The sequence below is a fragment of the Mustelus asterias genome, unplaced genomic scaffold, assembly GCF_964213995.1.
Source record: "Mustelus asterias unplaced genomic scaffold, sMusAst1.hap1.1 HAP1_SCAFFOLD_74, whole genome shotgun sequence".
In the NCBI taxonomy this organism is placed as follows: domain Eukaryota; kingdom Metazoa; phylum Chordata; class Chondrichthyes; order Carcharhiniformes; family Triakidae; genus Mustelus; species Mustelus asterias.
The window spans coordinates 1,051,285-1,067,248 of NW_027590134.1; the positions used below are offsets into that span (position 1 = coordinate 1,051,285).

Sequence of the window (15,964 nt, forward strand, 5' to 3'; positions counted from 1 at the left end):
TGCAAATGTCTGGAAGAGGAAAGAGCGGCGGGAAAGCTCGGGCCAAGGCCAAGTCTCGCTCCTCCCGGGCTGGACTGCAGTTCCCGGTGGGCCGTGTTCACAGGCTCCTGAGAAAGGGCAACTATGCTGAGCGTGTGGGTGCCGGAGCCCCGGTCTATCTGGCTGCTGTGCTCGAGTATCTGACCGCTGAAATCCTGGAGCTGGCCGGGAACGCGGCCCGGGACAACAAGAAGACCCGCATCATCCCCAGACACCTGCAGCTGGCCGTCCGCAACGACGAGGAGCTCAACAAGCTGCTGGGAGGGGTGACCATCGCTCAGGGCGGGGTGCTGCCTAATATCCAGGCCGTGCTGCTGCCCAAGAAAAGCAGCGCTGGGACCGCGAAGAGCAAGTGAAGCGCCCATTCTTTAATCTGATAACCCAAAGGCCCTTTTCAGAGCCACTCACTTTATCTGAAAAAGGGCGACCTGGTGTCTATCGGTCAGTTTCTGCACTGCTATTCACAGTACAGCTGTTTCCCGCTTTGTTCTATCAATCCGTACTATTGACGCATACAGTATTTTCATACAAGTTGCTGCTGTTTATCGGGGAAACCATCCCAGTGAACTGAAATGATCCTATTTCAAATATAATTGCTTTAAAATGTGATAGTCGCATAGACATTCAGAGACAATAATTAACACTTTTCCAGATCCAGTGACTGACTTTGAAAACCGATGAATGTTCTCACAAAGTCAGTCACTGGATCTGGAAAAGTGTTAATTATTGTCTATGCGAATGTGCAAGCGTTCCTGCAATGGCTATATCTGTGTGAGTGGGTTACTGTTTGAGACATGTTTCATATTCTGAACTTAATTGACACAATTTTCAACATTCTCGCTGCGACTCGAAACACGTGCGGAGAAAGTGGATTTGCGGAATTATTGCTCGGAAACTGAAATGATCGCAGGTTTAATAAACTACTTTAAAATTAAATTGTAGTAAAATTGTTAACGGCATCGCTTTTACTCCAACCATCAAAGGATTGGAGATATGAGTGACCTCAATGCAACGGAGAGTTAATTGTAACATTGAGAGGTGTCAGTACTGGAGTCCTGGGAATATTCTGTCCTGGGAATTGAAACACTAGAATCGTTAACAGGAGATCGCAGCTCTTTCATTTGTCGAGTTGGTGGCTCTTAAAAGAGCCGTTGTTGTACTTGGTGCTGAAGCCGGATTTTAGGCGCGTTCCCCGCGGATGCGGCGGGCTAGCTGGATGTCTTTGGGCATGATGGTGACTCGCTTGGCGTGGATGGCGCACAGGTTGGTGTCCTCAAAGAGCCCCACCAGGTAAGCCTCGCTGGCCTCCTGCAGGGCCATGACGGCCGAGCTCTGGAACCGCAGATCTGTCTTGAAGTCCTGAGCGATCTCTCGCACCAGGCGCTGGAAGGGCAGTTTGCGGATCAGCAGCTCGGTGGATTTCTGGTAGCGGCGGATCTCCCTCAGAGCCACAGTGCCGGGTCTGTAGCGATGAGGCTTCTTCACTCCGCCCGTGGCTGGAGCGCTCTTCCGGGCAGCTTTGGTAGCCAGCTGTTTGCGAGGAGCTTTCCCTCCGGTCGATTTGCGCGCTGTCTGCTTGGTCCTGGCCATTTTCTGAGCGGATTCAGCACAATCTGAGAGACGAAGACTGTTAATACAGAGTCTGCGCTGCATCCGCCTTTTTAAACTCTGTGAGGAAATGCCCCCAGCGGGAATTGGCCCAGGAGGTTTCAATCAAATTGTGACCAGGGAATTAATATCTGTAACTCAGGTTCTAATTGGTTCAGTGGTTTCCTTAACCGCCCCTTTCAGAAATTGGGCCGTTTTCGATGCAAGAAATAACCGTCTGTTTCAAAGAAGACTTTATTCCGTCCTTATTAATATAACCATTACCAGAAACATTGAAGATTTGAAGTCCATCTCCCTCCACTTAGTGCTTTAGACCCTTTCCCCGCTCTCTGGGCTGTTCATTCCCAGAATCTCCCACTGTTCCACTCTATCCCCGTCCCTTTCCTCTCCAGCCCATTCAGATTGCCCCTCCCCTGTCGTTTGTGACATTCGCCGCCGCTTTCAGCGGAAAGGATCAGAAATCTGTCGCTTCTCTGTGTCCCCCTGAAGCCGGTGTGAAAGGGGTTGAGTCTGTTGTTTGTTACAGAGAGTGACTTCATATTTGTCCCGTTTGACATTACTGAATAGAGCCGTTTGCTTCCCGTGGCGGACAAATGAAAGCTTTTGTAAAATAATCTTACAGCAGAATATTAATTGAGAATCTATTTTTAATAAGTTAAGAATTTGTCTCAATTCCCTTTCCCGCGCTGAAATTGGCGGCATTTTCCCCAATTCAAAATTTATGCCGGTTGACAGTTGAAGCCAATGATTGGCTCAATCTTCACATTCGATGCTCTGCGATTGGTTCAGAGCTGCGAATGCGGAGAGGATGGCCAATCAGAAGCAGGCTGGGGTTGGAGCGGCTCAAACTGTGGGAATTGCGGGTTTGTGAATGACTGAGCGGAAACTGATCAGTTTCTACACCTTGGCGGGCCTTGTTGCCGCCGGGCGGCGGAGGTCCCCGCTGGAGGTCCCTCTACGGAGGGATCTCCCCCAATTACGTCGGGGACCTGGGGTGGAGGGTGATGCATGCAGCAGTTCCGCACAACCGTAGGATTCACTGGTTCACGGGCTCCGAAGACTGCCCTTTCTGTGGCCTTGTGGAGTCCGTGGACCATGTCTATGTTGTGTGTCTTAGGCTGCACTCCCTTTATGTTTTCCTAAAGAACCTTTTATTGATGTTTTGTTTGCACTTCAGTCCCACGCTCCTGATCTACGGACACCCGGTGCGGAGAGGGGAGGGTCGGGATTGCGACCTCCTCGTGAACCTGCTCCTGGGCCTGGCGAAACGCGCCATTTACCGGTCCAGGCAGCGGGCGATCGAGGGGGCCGTCCATCCTGACTGTCTTCCCCTCTGCCGCGGCTACGTTCGCGGCCAGGTGTCCCTGGAGAGGGAGCATGCGGTGTCCACGGGCGAGGTTGACGCTTTCCGTGCCCGCTGGGCACCGCAGGGGTTGGGGTGCATTATTGACCCCAATAATCACATTTTAATTTGATGTTTTTAAGTTTCCTTTGTACTTTGATTTCTGTTCGGGCTGTTCCCCCTCCTTTTTGGGAGCTGCCCCTTTTACTTTGTCCTGATTTAATCTGAGTTTGTTTACTTGGTTTGGTTTGACCTAAAAAGAGGACAAAGCCTGTCAGTTTCAGTGCAGGAAACAACCGTCTGGGGGCAAATAGCATCACAACTGGGACTGGTTCCAGTGAACGATTCACCGGCTGCTGCTCCTAAACTCCGCTATTCCAGAGAAAGCTTTTATAAACTCTATCCAAACACAGTGATTAAACAGGAGTGATGTGGCTTTTCACTGAGGGCACATGTCAACTGGGGAAAATCAACAACTGCAGAAACGGTAGAGCTATTTAGATCATCCAATTAAAAATAAAAACAATTTCAATCCCTACTGCAAATGAAATGTTAAATTCAACCTGAACAAAGCAAATATTCATCTCCACCACTGAACAGCCTGTCCCAGCCCCCGTCCCCAGGTCACTGCTCTCTCTGTGAGGCGGTGAGTGGCTCTGAAAAGAGCCTTTGTTGTGTGTTCGGGAGGAAGGTTGCAGTTGTTCAGCCGCCGAATCCATAGAGAGTGCGGCCCTGGCGTTTCAGAGCGTACACCACATCCATGGCAGTGACCGTCTTGCGCTTGGCGTGTTCAGTGTAGGTGACCGCATCCCTGATCACATTCTCCAGGAAAACCTTCAGCACCCCGCGAGTCTCCTCATAGATCAAACCCGAGATCCGCTTGACACCGCCACGGCGAGCGAGGCGGCGGATTGCTGGCTTGGTGATGCCCTGGATATTATCACGGAGCACTTTGCGGTGCCGCTTTGCGCCGCCTTTACCCAGTCCTTTGCCCCCTTTCCCTCTGCCAGACATGATGATTCTTCACTCAGATCTCTGCACAATATGGGAGAAGAACTCTTTCAGGCTCCTTTTATACAGCCCGCCCCGACCTGACTGAGAAAGGCGGAGTGAGAGCAGAGAGGGGAGGTACAGGGTGAAGATTAAACACAGAGCGGGAGGGAGGAGAGAGCCGGACTGACACACACACACAGAACGGCCCCTGATCTTTCAGCTCCACCTCCAGTTTCTGCAACCGCCAATTTCAACCCGTTTATTAACAATGGAAGCGAAACACAGCTCCCCACACAAACACTACCAGAGCCGCCCTTCACAGTCAAGAGTTTCCACAAACCCGGAGCTTTGAAATATGGAATCAAAACAGAAAATGCTGCAAATTATCAGCAGCTCCGGCAGCTTTTGTGAAGAGAGAGAGAGACAGAGTTAACGTTTCGGGTCGTGACTTTGTCCTTTTGTGTTTTTAAACCTGGTCCCGGAATAATTCCCAGACAGTAATATTCCGACCGAAACACAGTCGATTCTGTAGCAAGAATCTTCCTCCGGAACATCCTCACACACATCTGCTTCTCGCTGTTTGCAAACACTTTATTGAAGCTGTTTGGGGCAATCTCCTGTGTTAAAATTAAGGGAGTCAGGATGGCCGAGCGGTCTAAGGCCGCAGTCTCCTCTGGAGGCGTGGGTTCAAATCCCACTCCTGACATTGATGTTTGGCGAAGAATTGCCGTCTCACAGCGCCAGGCACCTGGGTTCGATTCCCGGCTGAGGTCACTGTCTGTGTGGAGTTTGCACATTCTCCCTGGGCTTCCTCCGGGTGCTCCGGTTTCCTCCCGCACAACAACGTGCCTGTCAGGTTGATTGGCCATGCTAAATTGCACCGGAGTGTCAGGGGGTAAGTCCGGTCAATAAATAGGGTCATGGGGATCCGGACTGGGTGGGATTGAGGTCGGTGCAGACTCGATGGGACGATTGGCCTCCTTCTGCATTGCAGGGATTCGGTTAAAAATGAGGCAGGAATGCGGTGTTTAGCCGCCAGTGTTACTGTCTCACACTGAATCTAACAGACATCTTTATTATGAGAGAAAGTGGCGATTGAACAAATGTGAAATTCAAATGAAATTCAGCATCTGCTGTGTTTTGCTTTAGTCTGAATTTGAAATGATCTCTATTAAGAATGAGCCGGGCCGCGGGACAGGAATCATTTCCTTGCGGGATCAGCTCTTTCCTGAGAGATGTGGGTGGCTCTGAGAAGAGCCTTTGGGTTCAGAGGTTTACAATTTGCTCGGGTTGTTTCACTTCTTTCCTGACGCTTTCTTCGCTTTTGCTGCTTTCACTTTGGGTTTGGCTTTCGATTTAGTCACTTTTTTGACAGACTTTCCGCCCGTCACCTTCTTCACAGGAGACTTTTTCTTCAGGGCTGCTTTCTTCACCACCTTTTTTGGAGTTGCCGCCTTTTTGCTGCTTGTTTTCTTCACTGTTGATTTCTTCACTGGAGTTTTCTTTGCTGCGGGTTTCTTGGCTGCGGGTTTCTTGGCTGCTGCTTTCTTTGTTGTCACCTTCTTGGCCGCTGTTTTCTTTACTAAAGGTTTCTTGGCTGTTGGTTTCTTCACCTTCTTTCCCATTTTCCCCGGGCTTTCCTTCTTAGCGAGTTTGAAGGAGCCGGAGGCGCCCTGTCCCTTTGTCTGCACCAGAGACCCTGTCTCCACCTTCCTCTTGATCGTTAACCTGATCTGGGAGACGCGCTTCCCCACATCCACTCCGCTGCCAGCCAAAGCTTTCTTTATCGCGGCCAGGGACATCCCCTTGCGATCGCGGCATCCCGCCACAACATTGAGGATCTGCTCGCCCAACTTGGGACCGGCTGCCGCAGGTCGGGGAGCCGCCTTCTTCTTCCTGGGAGACTTCACTTGAGCGGGAGCGGCTGGAGGAGCCGTTTCGGCGGCTGCAGTTTCAGTCATATCCGAGAGTGTGTGGAAAATGTGTGTGAGTCAGAACTGGATCCGAAATGAACCCAGTGGTGGCGGCACAGAGCAACTTAAAGGCAGAGAGCGGACGGAGCAGAGACAAGCTGCTGTCAGCTCCCGGCTCCTCCAACCTCTCTGTGTTTCTCTCTCCTCACAAACTCTCCCCTTGCAATGAAATTCCGCCTCTCCAGAGATCCAGCTCACATCCTTCATGTCTCTGACACACGAATGTTTGCTGTTGAAAAGGTTTCACTCGAACTGAGAACTCCATTTTCCACTGAAACCCGTTTTACTGCTGCACTGATCGCGCTCTCACACGCGATAGCTGACATGTTCTCTACTTTTCCACTGAATTCTTCAATTTAGCGAAACAATTGCCTTGAAGTCTAACTTTGGGGCTCAGCAGGGGGATTAAGGGAATCTTTGATTGGAAAATTGTTTTATTTTACACAAGAGAGACTCGGAGATGTCATGATCAGAACAGACACACAAACACAGTTGGATTAGTCTGACCCGCCCGTCCCTTTCATACAATATTCACATCTACACATTCACAGGACAAAACTTTCACCAAATGTAAGGTCCCAGGACGGAATTTCTCCTCCTTTTCGCCTTTCCTCTGTATTCCGGGGGGTTCGTTAGAGTTTTTCACCTCAGTAACTGTTAAACACTCTGAAGCCCCCTCCCTGCAGATTGTCTTTGAATTCATTCATGGAATGTGAGCGTCGCTGTCTGGGTCAGCATTTATTGCCCATCCCTAATTGCCCTTGGGAAGGTGGTGGTGAGCTGCCTTCTGGAACCGCTTCAGTCCATGTGGAGTACGGCCACATTTGTTCACCAGATTCGCGGCAACAGCCAATTATATCTGTTTTTTTTCACTTATTATAGCGATTGCAGACATGATTGTGTTTCTTCAGGGCGAAGGACAAATTATCTGCTCTCGGAGTCTCTCAATTTTCCTGTTTTATTTGTTTCTCTTGCACTGACAGGTAACAGTAAATCACAACCTCAACAACCAGTGACAGCCAGTTAAATAATAATCCCGCACTCGCTGATAATGGAGTCTCTGACAGTGGCAGACAGTTTCTGACCATCCTCCAATTGGGCCCGAAGGTAACTAGATTCAGTGTCAGAGCTGGACTTTCTTACTGAGGGGGTGGCAGAGCCAGGTGAGTGATGGTGGTGACTGTGCGAACATTTGACCAAGGGTCAGTTCCTGGCCATCACAGTGGTAATTCATTTAATTATCTATCGCAGGTCAGAACAGTAGGTGGGCACTCCTAAAATAAAATTCACTAAAAATTCTCATCATCGCTGTGTTTCTAATGTAAAATCCACATTCAATTTGCTTTCAGCTGAAACGTTGTTCAAATGAAAGAAAAGGCCTCAAAACTAATCAATGAGTTCTCAGTCAGAAACAATTGTAAAACGAAAGGTGGGCTAAACTGTCCAGAAAAACGAGACAAGCCAAGTTCAATTTACAAACTGTGCTGTGGACACATCTGGTGTTTGATGAAATCAGCAACTCAGGAAGTTCCTTAATTATAACTAATGAAAATAACGGTTGTTTAAGCAGAGTGAGTGATGGTGGTATAGGGGTGAGCATAGCTGCCTTCCAGGCAGATGACCCAGGTTTGATTCCTGGCCAACGCATTGGTCATTTATTTCGAACCTTATCCGCGGCCTCTTGTGTTTTAAACTGAGTGGACAAAAACAGGGCAAACGAAACATTTGACAAGAATGAAATAAAATGCAGATAGCTTTTTCATTTTTTGTTCGGACATAATTCTTTTTTGATGAAAAATATTGGAAGAGAAAAACAAGTCTCTGACCGAATAAATGAATTTTCAGCCAGACACAAAGTAAAAGTAGAAGAACAAATTTCAGCTCCCACACTGTGTGCTGCGCAATCCTGGTGCCTGATGAAGTTAATGTGAACGTTACTGAGGTGGTTACATTATTCAGACAAATAAGAGCTGCCAAAAGATAAAATACTGGAAAATCTCAGCAGGTCTGACAGCATCTGTAAAGAAAGAAAAGAGCTGACATTTCGAGTCCAGATTACTCTTTGTCAAAGCTTTGACAACGGATCGTCTGGACTCGAAACGTCAGCTCTTTTCTCTCCTTACAGATGCTGCCAGACTTGCTGAGATTTTCCAGCATTTTCTCTTTTGGTTTCAGATTCCAGCATCCGCAGTGATTTGCTTTCATTCTTTAAAGAAGCAGCTGCCGTGGCTGCGTGGTTAAGGCGTTGGATTTGAAACCCAATGGGGTTTCTCCGTGCAGATTCGAACCCTGCTGGCAGCAAGTGTGATTGGAAATGTTTGCTTTAGGCAGCCACAGAATTGCAAATCCTATTTTTTTGGAATGAATTCTTTGGATCTCCAGCATACTTTCAGCTACATAACAGGAAGGTGAGCTTGGAAAGGACACTTGAGTGTCCTCAGTCTGGCAAGGACAAGATAGGCCGAATGGGTTCCTTCGGTGCTGTTACATTTCTCTGGTTCTTTCTAAGGTCATGATGTGGAGATGCCGGCGTTGGACTGGGGTGAACACAGTAAGAGTTTTAACAACACCAGGTTAAAGTCCAACAGGTTTATTTGGTAGCAAATACCATTAGCTTTCGGAGCGCTGCTCCTTTGTCAGATGGAGTGGAAATGTGCTCTCAAACAGGGCACAGAGACACAAAATCAAGTTACAGAATACTGATTAGAATGTGAATCCCTACAGCCAACCAGATCTTTAAACTTGTTGGACTTTAACCTGGTGTTGTTTAAACTCTTACTCTTTCTAAGGTGCCATGAGGAAAATCAAAGCATGAGCAGAGTGACAAAGGCATCAACAGGGGCACAAGGACAAAACAAGGTCTCATGTCAGAGGAAGGTTTTTATAAATGACACACAGAACATAAGAAATACATTTATTTAATTGAGCTGGACCCTGAAAGATGAAACAAACTTCGAACCAATCAGTGCCTGTCTGAGAACTGGCAAGGAATATGGCTGACATTGATCCGGTTCGTGGTGAATTTTTTTAGAGAATAAAAGAATCATACAGTACAGAAGAGGCTCTTCGGCCCATCGAGTCTGCTCTGACACGGAAGAAGCATCTGACCTCCAATCGAATCGCATCTACCAGCACTTGACCCATGGACCTGAATGTTATGATATGCCAATTGCTGAACACATACTTGTAAAGGATGTGAGGCAACTTGCCTCTATCATCCTCCAAGGCAGCGCATTCCCGACCGTCACTACCCTTGGGTAAAAATGTTTTTCCGCACATCCACCCTAAACTTCCTGCCCCTCACATTGAACCTATGTCCTCTTTTTACTGACCCTTCAACCAAGGGGAACAGCTGCTTCCTGTCCACTCTGTCGATGCCCTCATAATTTTGTACACCTTGATCAGGTCCCCCCTCAGTATTCTCTGCTCTAAAGAAAACAATCCAAGCCTACCCAATCTCCCTTCAGAACTTACATGTTCCATCCCAGACAGCATCATGGTGAATTTCCTCTGCACCCCCTCCAGTGCAATCACATCCTTCCTATCTTGTGGCGACCAAAACTGCACACAGTACTCTAGCTGTGGCCCCACCAAAGTTCTATGCAATTCCAACATGACATTTTATTGCAATCGATGCCCCGATTGTTAAAGGCAAGTGCCCCATATGTTTTTTTTTCACCATCCTACTAACATACCCTTCTACCTTCAGAGATTATGGACAAACACGCCAATGTCCCTTTATTCCACAGAACTTCCAAGTGCCATGCCCTTCATTGAATACTTCCTTGCCAAATTATTCCTTCCAAAGTGTGTTACCTCACATCTTTTGGGGTTAAATTCCATCTGCCACTTATCTGCCCGTTTGACTATCCTGTCTATATCTTCTTGCAGACTAAGAAACTCAGCCTCCCTTTCACCACCCAGCCAATCTATATGCCATCCGCAAAGTCACTCATCCTACCCCGTCATTTTTTAGGAGGCATGGTTAGTATGTTTGCAAACGACACCAAGATTGGTGGCAGAGTGGACAGTGAAGAAGGTTACCTCGGATTGCAGTGGGATCTTGATCAATTGAGTCAGTGGGCCGATGAACGACAGATGGAATTTGATTTAGATAAATGTAAGGTGATGTATTTTGGTGGATTAAACCACGGCAGGACCTATTCAGTTCATGGTAAGACGTTGGGCTAAGTTATTAAACAAAGAGATCTCGGGGTACAGGTTCATAACTCGTTGAAAGTAGAGTCACATGTGGACAGGGTGGTGAAGAAGGCATTTGACATGCTTGGTTTCAGTGGTCAGAACATTGAACACGGGGGTTGGGACATCTTGTGAAATTGTACAAGACATTCATAAGGCCACACTTGGAATACTGTGTAGAGTTCTGGTCACCCTATTATCGGAAGGATATTAATAAACTAGAAAGAGTGCAGAAAAGAGTTATTAGGATGCCACCAGGATTTGATGGTTTGAGTTATAAGGAGGGGCTTGATAGACTGGAACTTTTTTTCCCCTGGAGCGCAGGAGACCTCGAGGTGATATAAAGAGGCCTATATCATAATGAGGAAATAGATAAGGTAGATAGTCAACAGCTTTTTCCCGCAATAAGGGAGTCTAAAACTGGAGAACATCGGTTTAAGATGAGAGGGGAGGGATACAAAAGGGTCCAGAAGGGCAATTTATTTCACACAGAGAGTGGTGTGTGGAACGAGTTGCCAGAGGGAGGAGAGACGGGTACAATTTTGTCTTTTAAAAGGAATTACATGGGTAAGATGGATATAGAGGGATATGGACCAAACACGGGCAATAGGGACGAACTTAATGGTAAAATTTGGGCGGCATGGACATGTTGTGCCGAAGGGCTTTTTTCCATGCTGTGAACCTCTATGACGAGATTTATTGACACAAACAGCAAATCCAAATTATTGTTCCCTGCTGCCATCTCCTGGCTGAACGCAAGTTGTGCAACAAGGCCACGATTCAAACAAACCTTCATAGATTGGAGTGAAATTACATCAACATGGTCCTTACCGATTAACATGATTGCAAAACATGATATTAATCAAATTCCATGTCCCAAGGATCTGCTTTCTGATTGGGCGACCCTGCTCACCCCGATCTATCGGTAAGTGTAAAACTCCCAGAACGGGAATGTCGGTTACAGAATTCTCTCAGCTGTGATTTCTCTGCCACTTCATTGCTTCGTTCTATAAATACAGAGGGGGTGACAGAGCCAGGTGGTGTTGTGGTGACTGTGCGAGCATTTGACCAAGGGTCAGTTCCTGACCTTCAGAGTGTTGACTTATTTAATTAGCTATCTCTGGTCAGAACAGAAGGGGGAAAGTTCTAAAAAAAAATCAGCCAATATTCTCATCATCCATGTGTTTCTGACATAAAATCCAGCTTCAATTTCCGTTCAGTGGAAACTTTGTTCAAATGAAAGAACAGGCCGCAAATCTAATCAGAGTTATCAGTCAGAAGCAATCGCAAAAAGGTGGCTAAAACTGTCCAGAAAAATGAGACAAGCCAAGTTCAGGTAAAAAAAAATGTCCCAAGGACATACCTTCTGTCTGCTGAAATCAGAAGCTAAGGTAGTTTTGTAATTGTAACTAATGAAAATAACAGTTACATGAGGGGAGCGAGCGATGGTGGTATAGTGGTGAGCATAGCTGCCTGACAAGCAGGTTGACCCGGGTTCGATTCCCAGCCATCGCATTGGTAATGTCAGCGCCCTCATGTGGTTTAAACGCAACATTTGACTGCAATGAAATAAAGTGGACTTAATGTTTTCGTTTTATTTTTCGGATGCAGAATTCGGGTTCAACTTGATTTTAATGAAAGGTTACTGAAAAAGAACAACAAGTCTCTGAACTAGTGAATGAGTTCTGGATCAGAGACAAAGATACAAATTAAAAGGAGACGAACAAATTTCAGCTCACACGCTGTGCTCTGCATCATTCCGGTGCCTGATAAAGGTCTGTGAATGTTGCTAAGTCGGTTACAACACAACAACAAATAAGCAGCTGCGATGGCCGAGTGGTTAAGGCGTTGAGAAATCCAATGGGGTTTCCCCGCGCAGGTTCGAGCCCTGCTCGCAGCGGGTGTGATTTGAAATGTTTACTCCGCTGCTACAGGGCAGCCACTGACTCGAAGAAGGCTCGCAAATATTTGGCATTATTTGGATATCCATCATGCATTCAGCTGCATGGCTCCGGGCTGGGTGCAGGAAGATGGGCTTGGAAAGGACATATTATTTTGTAAATTGAATTTGTGTCTTTATATGCCCTGTTCGTGAATAGAACTCCCACTCATCTGATGAAGGAGCTGCAAGCGCTCTGAAACTAGTGGCTTTTGCTACCAAATAAACCTCGGCCTTTTGGCTAAGATCAAGTGTATGGACGGCAGCCCATGGTCGGCCGCACTTGGTCGAGGTCATTAGGTTACAGGCTTCATATGTTTCATATGAAGCAATTTTTAAAAGCGGCATCTCGGCCTTTTGGCTAAGATGCAAATGAGCTCAGGTCTTGGAGGAGGAACCTCCCCCTTCTCCAATCAGCTTGGCTCATGTAGATCAGGCCCAGGACAGGGTGGTTTGGTCGCTCGCCCTGTCTTGTCAGCCTGGATCTGAAATGTCTCAACTTGTTGAGACTCTGAATTGGATTTGATTTGATTGAATTGGAAAAGTATAAAAAAAAATAAACCTGTTGGACTTTAACCTGGTGTTGTGAGATTTCTTGCTGTGTCCTTGGACTGGCATGGCAGGATAGGTTCAATGGCTTCCTTCTGTGCTGTTATTTTTCTATAATTCTTCCTATGGTTCGATGAGAAAATTCATAACATGAACATGTTTTTTTAAAGCAGCATCAAGGCACAAAGGCAAAACACGGTCTCATGTCAGAGGAAGATTCTTATGCAATGGCATAAGAATGCACACAGAGCATTAAATAATCAGAATACATTGAATGAATATTTCAAAATGCTGCTTCGATGATATCACATCATGTTCATTCAAACACATTGCAACAAGCTGGTCACTACTGGGCGTTCTGTATTCTTGGTTATAACAGTTTGGGAATGGAAGGAGCAGGTTCACATCTGCACATTGACAGGGTCAAACTGTGTCTCAGATTGACAGCTCCCAGGACAGGCTTTCCTCTCGCTCTGTGCTGTGGATTCTCAGGGATTTGTTGGAGTTTCCCGGCTCAGTAACTGTAAAAGCCTCTGAGGCCGGTGCTGCTCCCCAGATTCAGGGGGCTGCAGCCAATCAGAGCAGTGCCTGATTTAACCCAGAACTGGTTGAAATGATGATATTGTTCACAAGCTGAATTCTATTTGATCAGATGAAGATACAGATTGTGTGCACTCAGTCACTAAACAACAATATCCTGCCTTCACATAGAGTCGATGAGAGTGGTTGGAGGGAGAGACAGAGACAGAGTGAGTTAGGGCGGCGAGACACAGACGGCCAGACAATGTCTCAGTGACAGAAATCCTTGTAAATTCTGGCTTTAGCCAGAAAGATTCTCTTGGAGAAACAGAAGCTGCAGTATCAGTTCTCACTGATATTGTGGAAGAGACACATTATTAATCCCACACTCAGGAACAGTGCTGCCTTTTCACAGAAGAGATGGGGAGAGGCAAAATAAACTGAATGGTCCAGTTCGAAACAGTGTGCAGGCTCAGAGGGAGTGAGGTTCAGGGAGATATTTGAAAGTGAGATAGTTTCGGACAGTCGTTCGCAAAGTGGATGGGATCCTTGGCTTCACAAATGGAAGCACTGAGTGTCCATTGGATCCCTCATAATCCATTGTGAGAAAGGAGGCCATTTGCCCATTGCATCTGCACTGACTCGCTGGAAGAACATCTTTTCCCATGGCTAACCCTCTTAACCTACACATCTTGGGTCATTAAGGGGCAATATATCATGTCTAATCTATTTATTCTGCACATCTTTAGTCTTTGGGAGGAAACTGGAGCACCTGGGGAAAACCCATGCAGATACAGGGAGAATGTGCAAACTCCACACAGACAGTCAGCCATGGAGGAATTGAGCATGGGTCTCTGGCGCTGTGAAGCAGCAGCACTAACCAGTGCCACTCTGCTGGTGTAACTTTAACAATCCAATTCCTTTCTGAATGCCTCACTTGAAGCTGCATCACCACATTGTCAGACAATACATCCCAGAACTGAACTACTCGCTGTGGGAAAGGGTTTTCTCATTATGCTTCAATCACTAACGAAGGGTCAGTAAATTGGTCCACGGGGGTGAAAGGGTTTCATATGATGTGACCCTTCGTAAACTGGGTCTGTATTCTCTGTGATTCACAAGCATGAGAGGCAAAACATTAAAACATACAAGATTCTGAAGGGGTTTGATTTTGTGGACATTGGGAGATTGCGGAAGCTGGCTCAGTGTAAGGATCAGATCATTTCACACTGACATGAGAATACATTTCTGCACTCATTGGGTTGTGATCCTTTGACATGCTCCATTGTTGAATACACTAGTGGTGGCACAGTGGTTAGCATTGCTGCCTCAAAGCACCAGGGAACCGGGTTCAATTCCACCTTGGCTGATTGCCTGCATAATGTTTGCATGTCCTCCCCATGTTTGCGATTCCTTCCATTCTCCAAATGTTAGGTGGATTGACTCTGCTAAACTGCCTGTTAGTGTCCCAAATATATTGGTTCGGGGGATTAGCAGAATATGTGGGGTTACCGGGATAGGTTCTGGGTGGGATGCTCTGTCAGAGAGTCAGTGCAGATTCAATGGACCAAATGGCCTCCATCTACACTGCAGGTTATGACAGTCTATGACAATTAAGGCTGAGATAGACAAATTTTGGTTTCTCAGGGAATCAAGGGAGTGAGGAGTAAAGTGCAGTTCAATCCCAAGATCTGAAACTCTTTAAGCAGCTGGAATGCCCACATCTGGAGTCTGCATCCACAGTTTGGAACCCACACTTTCAAAAAGATATACAGCTGATAGAAAGAGTGGAAAGCTGTGTAACCAGGAAAATGGAAGGCATGAGGGGAATACTTTATGAGGGATTCGGAATTATTGGATTGCAACCTTTCAAGAGGCTGATTTATGGTTTAGTTCAAATTTATAAATTAGTACATAACCTTATTACCCAAGCTTGAAAAGTTCTTTCTTCGGAGTTACCATAGTTTTGGTGATCGTCAGTATAAACTACAGAAATTTGATTCACATCTTAATAGTCACAGTTTGTTTTCTCCCCAATAGAATTGCTGATATTTGAAATGATTTTGTTGGGAATGCTGAAAATGTAGTGACTTTTAGAAAACTTGTCAGAAACATAGTGTGATTTCTATCTATGTATTGTCTGATGATGTTGCTGTTCTTGTTTTAATGCTGTGCCTCTGTGCTTTGCACTGTATGCCAATAAAGATACAGAAATCAAAATTGTTTTGAATGGTTTAACATTATTGATGAGCCATATAGTAAATGTCTGCCCTTATTTCCTGTGTTCTTGTGACTGGACAAGACACAAGCATGGATACTGAGGGGAAAAAAAGGGTGGAAATTGCAGAGGCAATGTTTAAAAGTTTTCTATCCGAGCTAGTTATATGGGTGGTGCCAGAGGACTGGAGAATTGCAAATGGTAAACACACTTCTTCAGAAAAGGCTGTGAGGATAAGGCAACTAAATCCAATCAGTTTAACCTCAGCAACGAGGTTAAACTGGTTTGAGGTTTAATCTCCAAACACTGGAGATTAAATTAACACTCACTTGTGCTAATGTACATTAAGGAAAACACATACATAATTATTAAAGGGGGATCATATTTAACTTGCTTCAGATTTTAATGAGGGTAACAGAAAAGTTTGATGAGGGTAATGTGGTTAATGTGAACATGGACTGCCAAAAAACATTTTATAAATAATGGGGCACACAGCAAACTTGTGGTAACATTTGGAGCTGATAGAATAAAAGGGACAGCAGCAACATGGATAGGAAACTGACTGAGTGACAGGAAACACAGCA

The 15,964-nt window shown here is 46.1% G+C and overlaps 2 protein-coding genes and 1 non-coding gene across 3 annotated transcripts; 2 read left to right on the top strand and 1 right to left on the bottom strand.

Annotated features, from left to right (window-relative positions):
* Window positions 1-5: 5 nt before the first annotated feature.
* LOC144483487 (histone H2A-like) lies at window positions 6-395 on the top strand. The gene has a single exon (XM_078202178.1). It carries the CDS (start codon window positions 6-8, stop codon window positions 393-395), a length of 390 nt encoding a protein of 129 aa, XP_078058304.1.
* A 4,882-nt stretch (window positions 396-5,277) lies between these two features.
* LOC144483464 (histone H1.5-like) lies at window positions 5,278-5,943 on the bottom strand. Its single transcript, XM_078202153.1, has one exon. It carries the CDS (start codon window positions 5,941-5,943, stop codon window positions 5,278-5,280), a length of 666 nt encoding a protein of 221 aa, XP_078058279.1.
* Window positions 5,944-11,597: 5,654 nt separating this feature from the next.
* Window positions 11,598-11,670, top strand: trnav-gac (transfer RNA valine (anticodon GAC)). Its single transcript has one exon. It is a non-coding gene; the product is annotated as a tRNA-Val (tRNA).
* The last annotated feature ends 4,294 nt before the right edge of the window (window positions 11,671-15,964 follow it).

Coding starts and splice junctions, on each gene's coding strand:
- LOC144483464 (XM_078202153.1), bottom strand. CDS start 5,943: ATGACTGAAACTGCAGCCGCCGAAACGGCTCCTCCAGCCGCTCCCGCT.
- LOC144483487 (XM_078202178.1), top strand. CDS start 6: ATGTCTGGAAGAGGAAAGAGCGGCGGGAAAGCTCGGGCCAAGGCCAAG.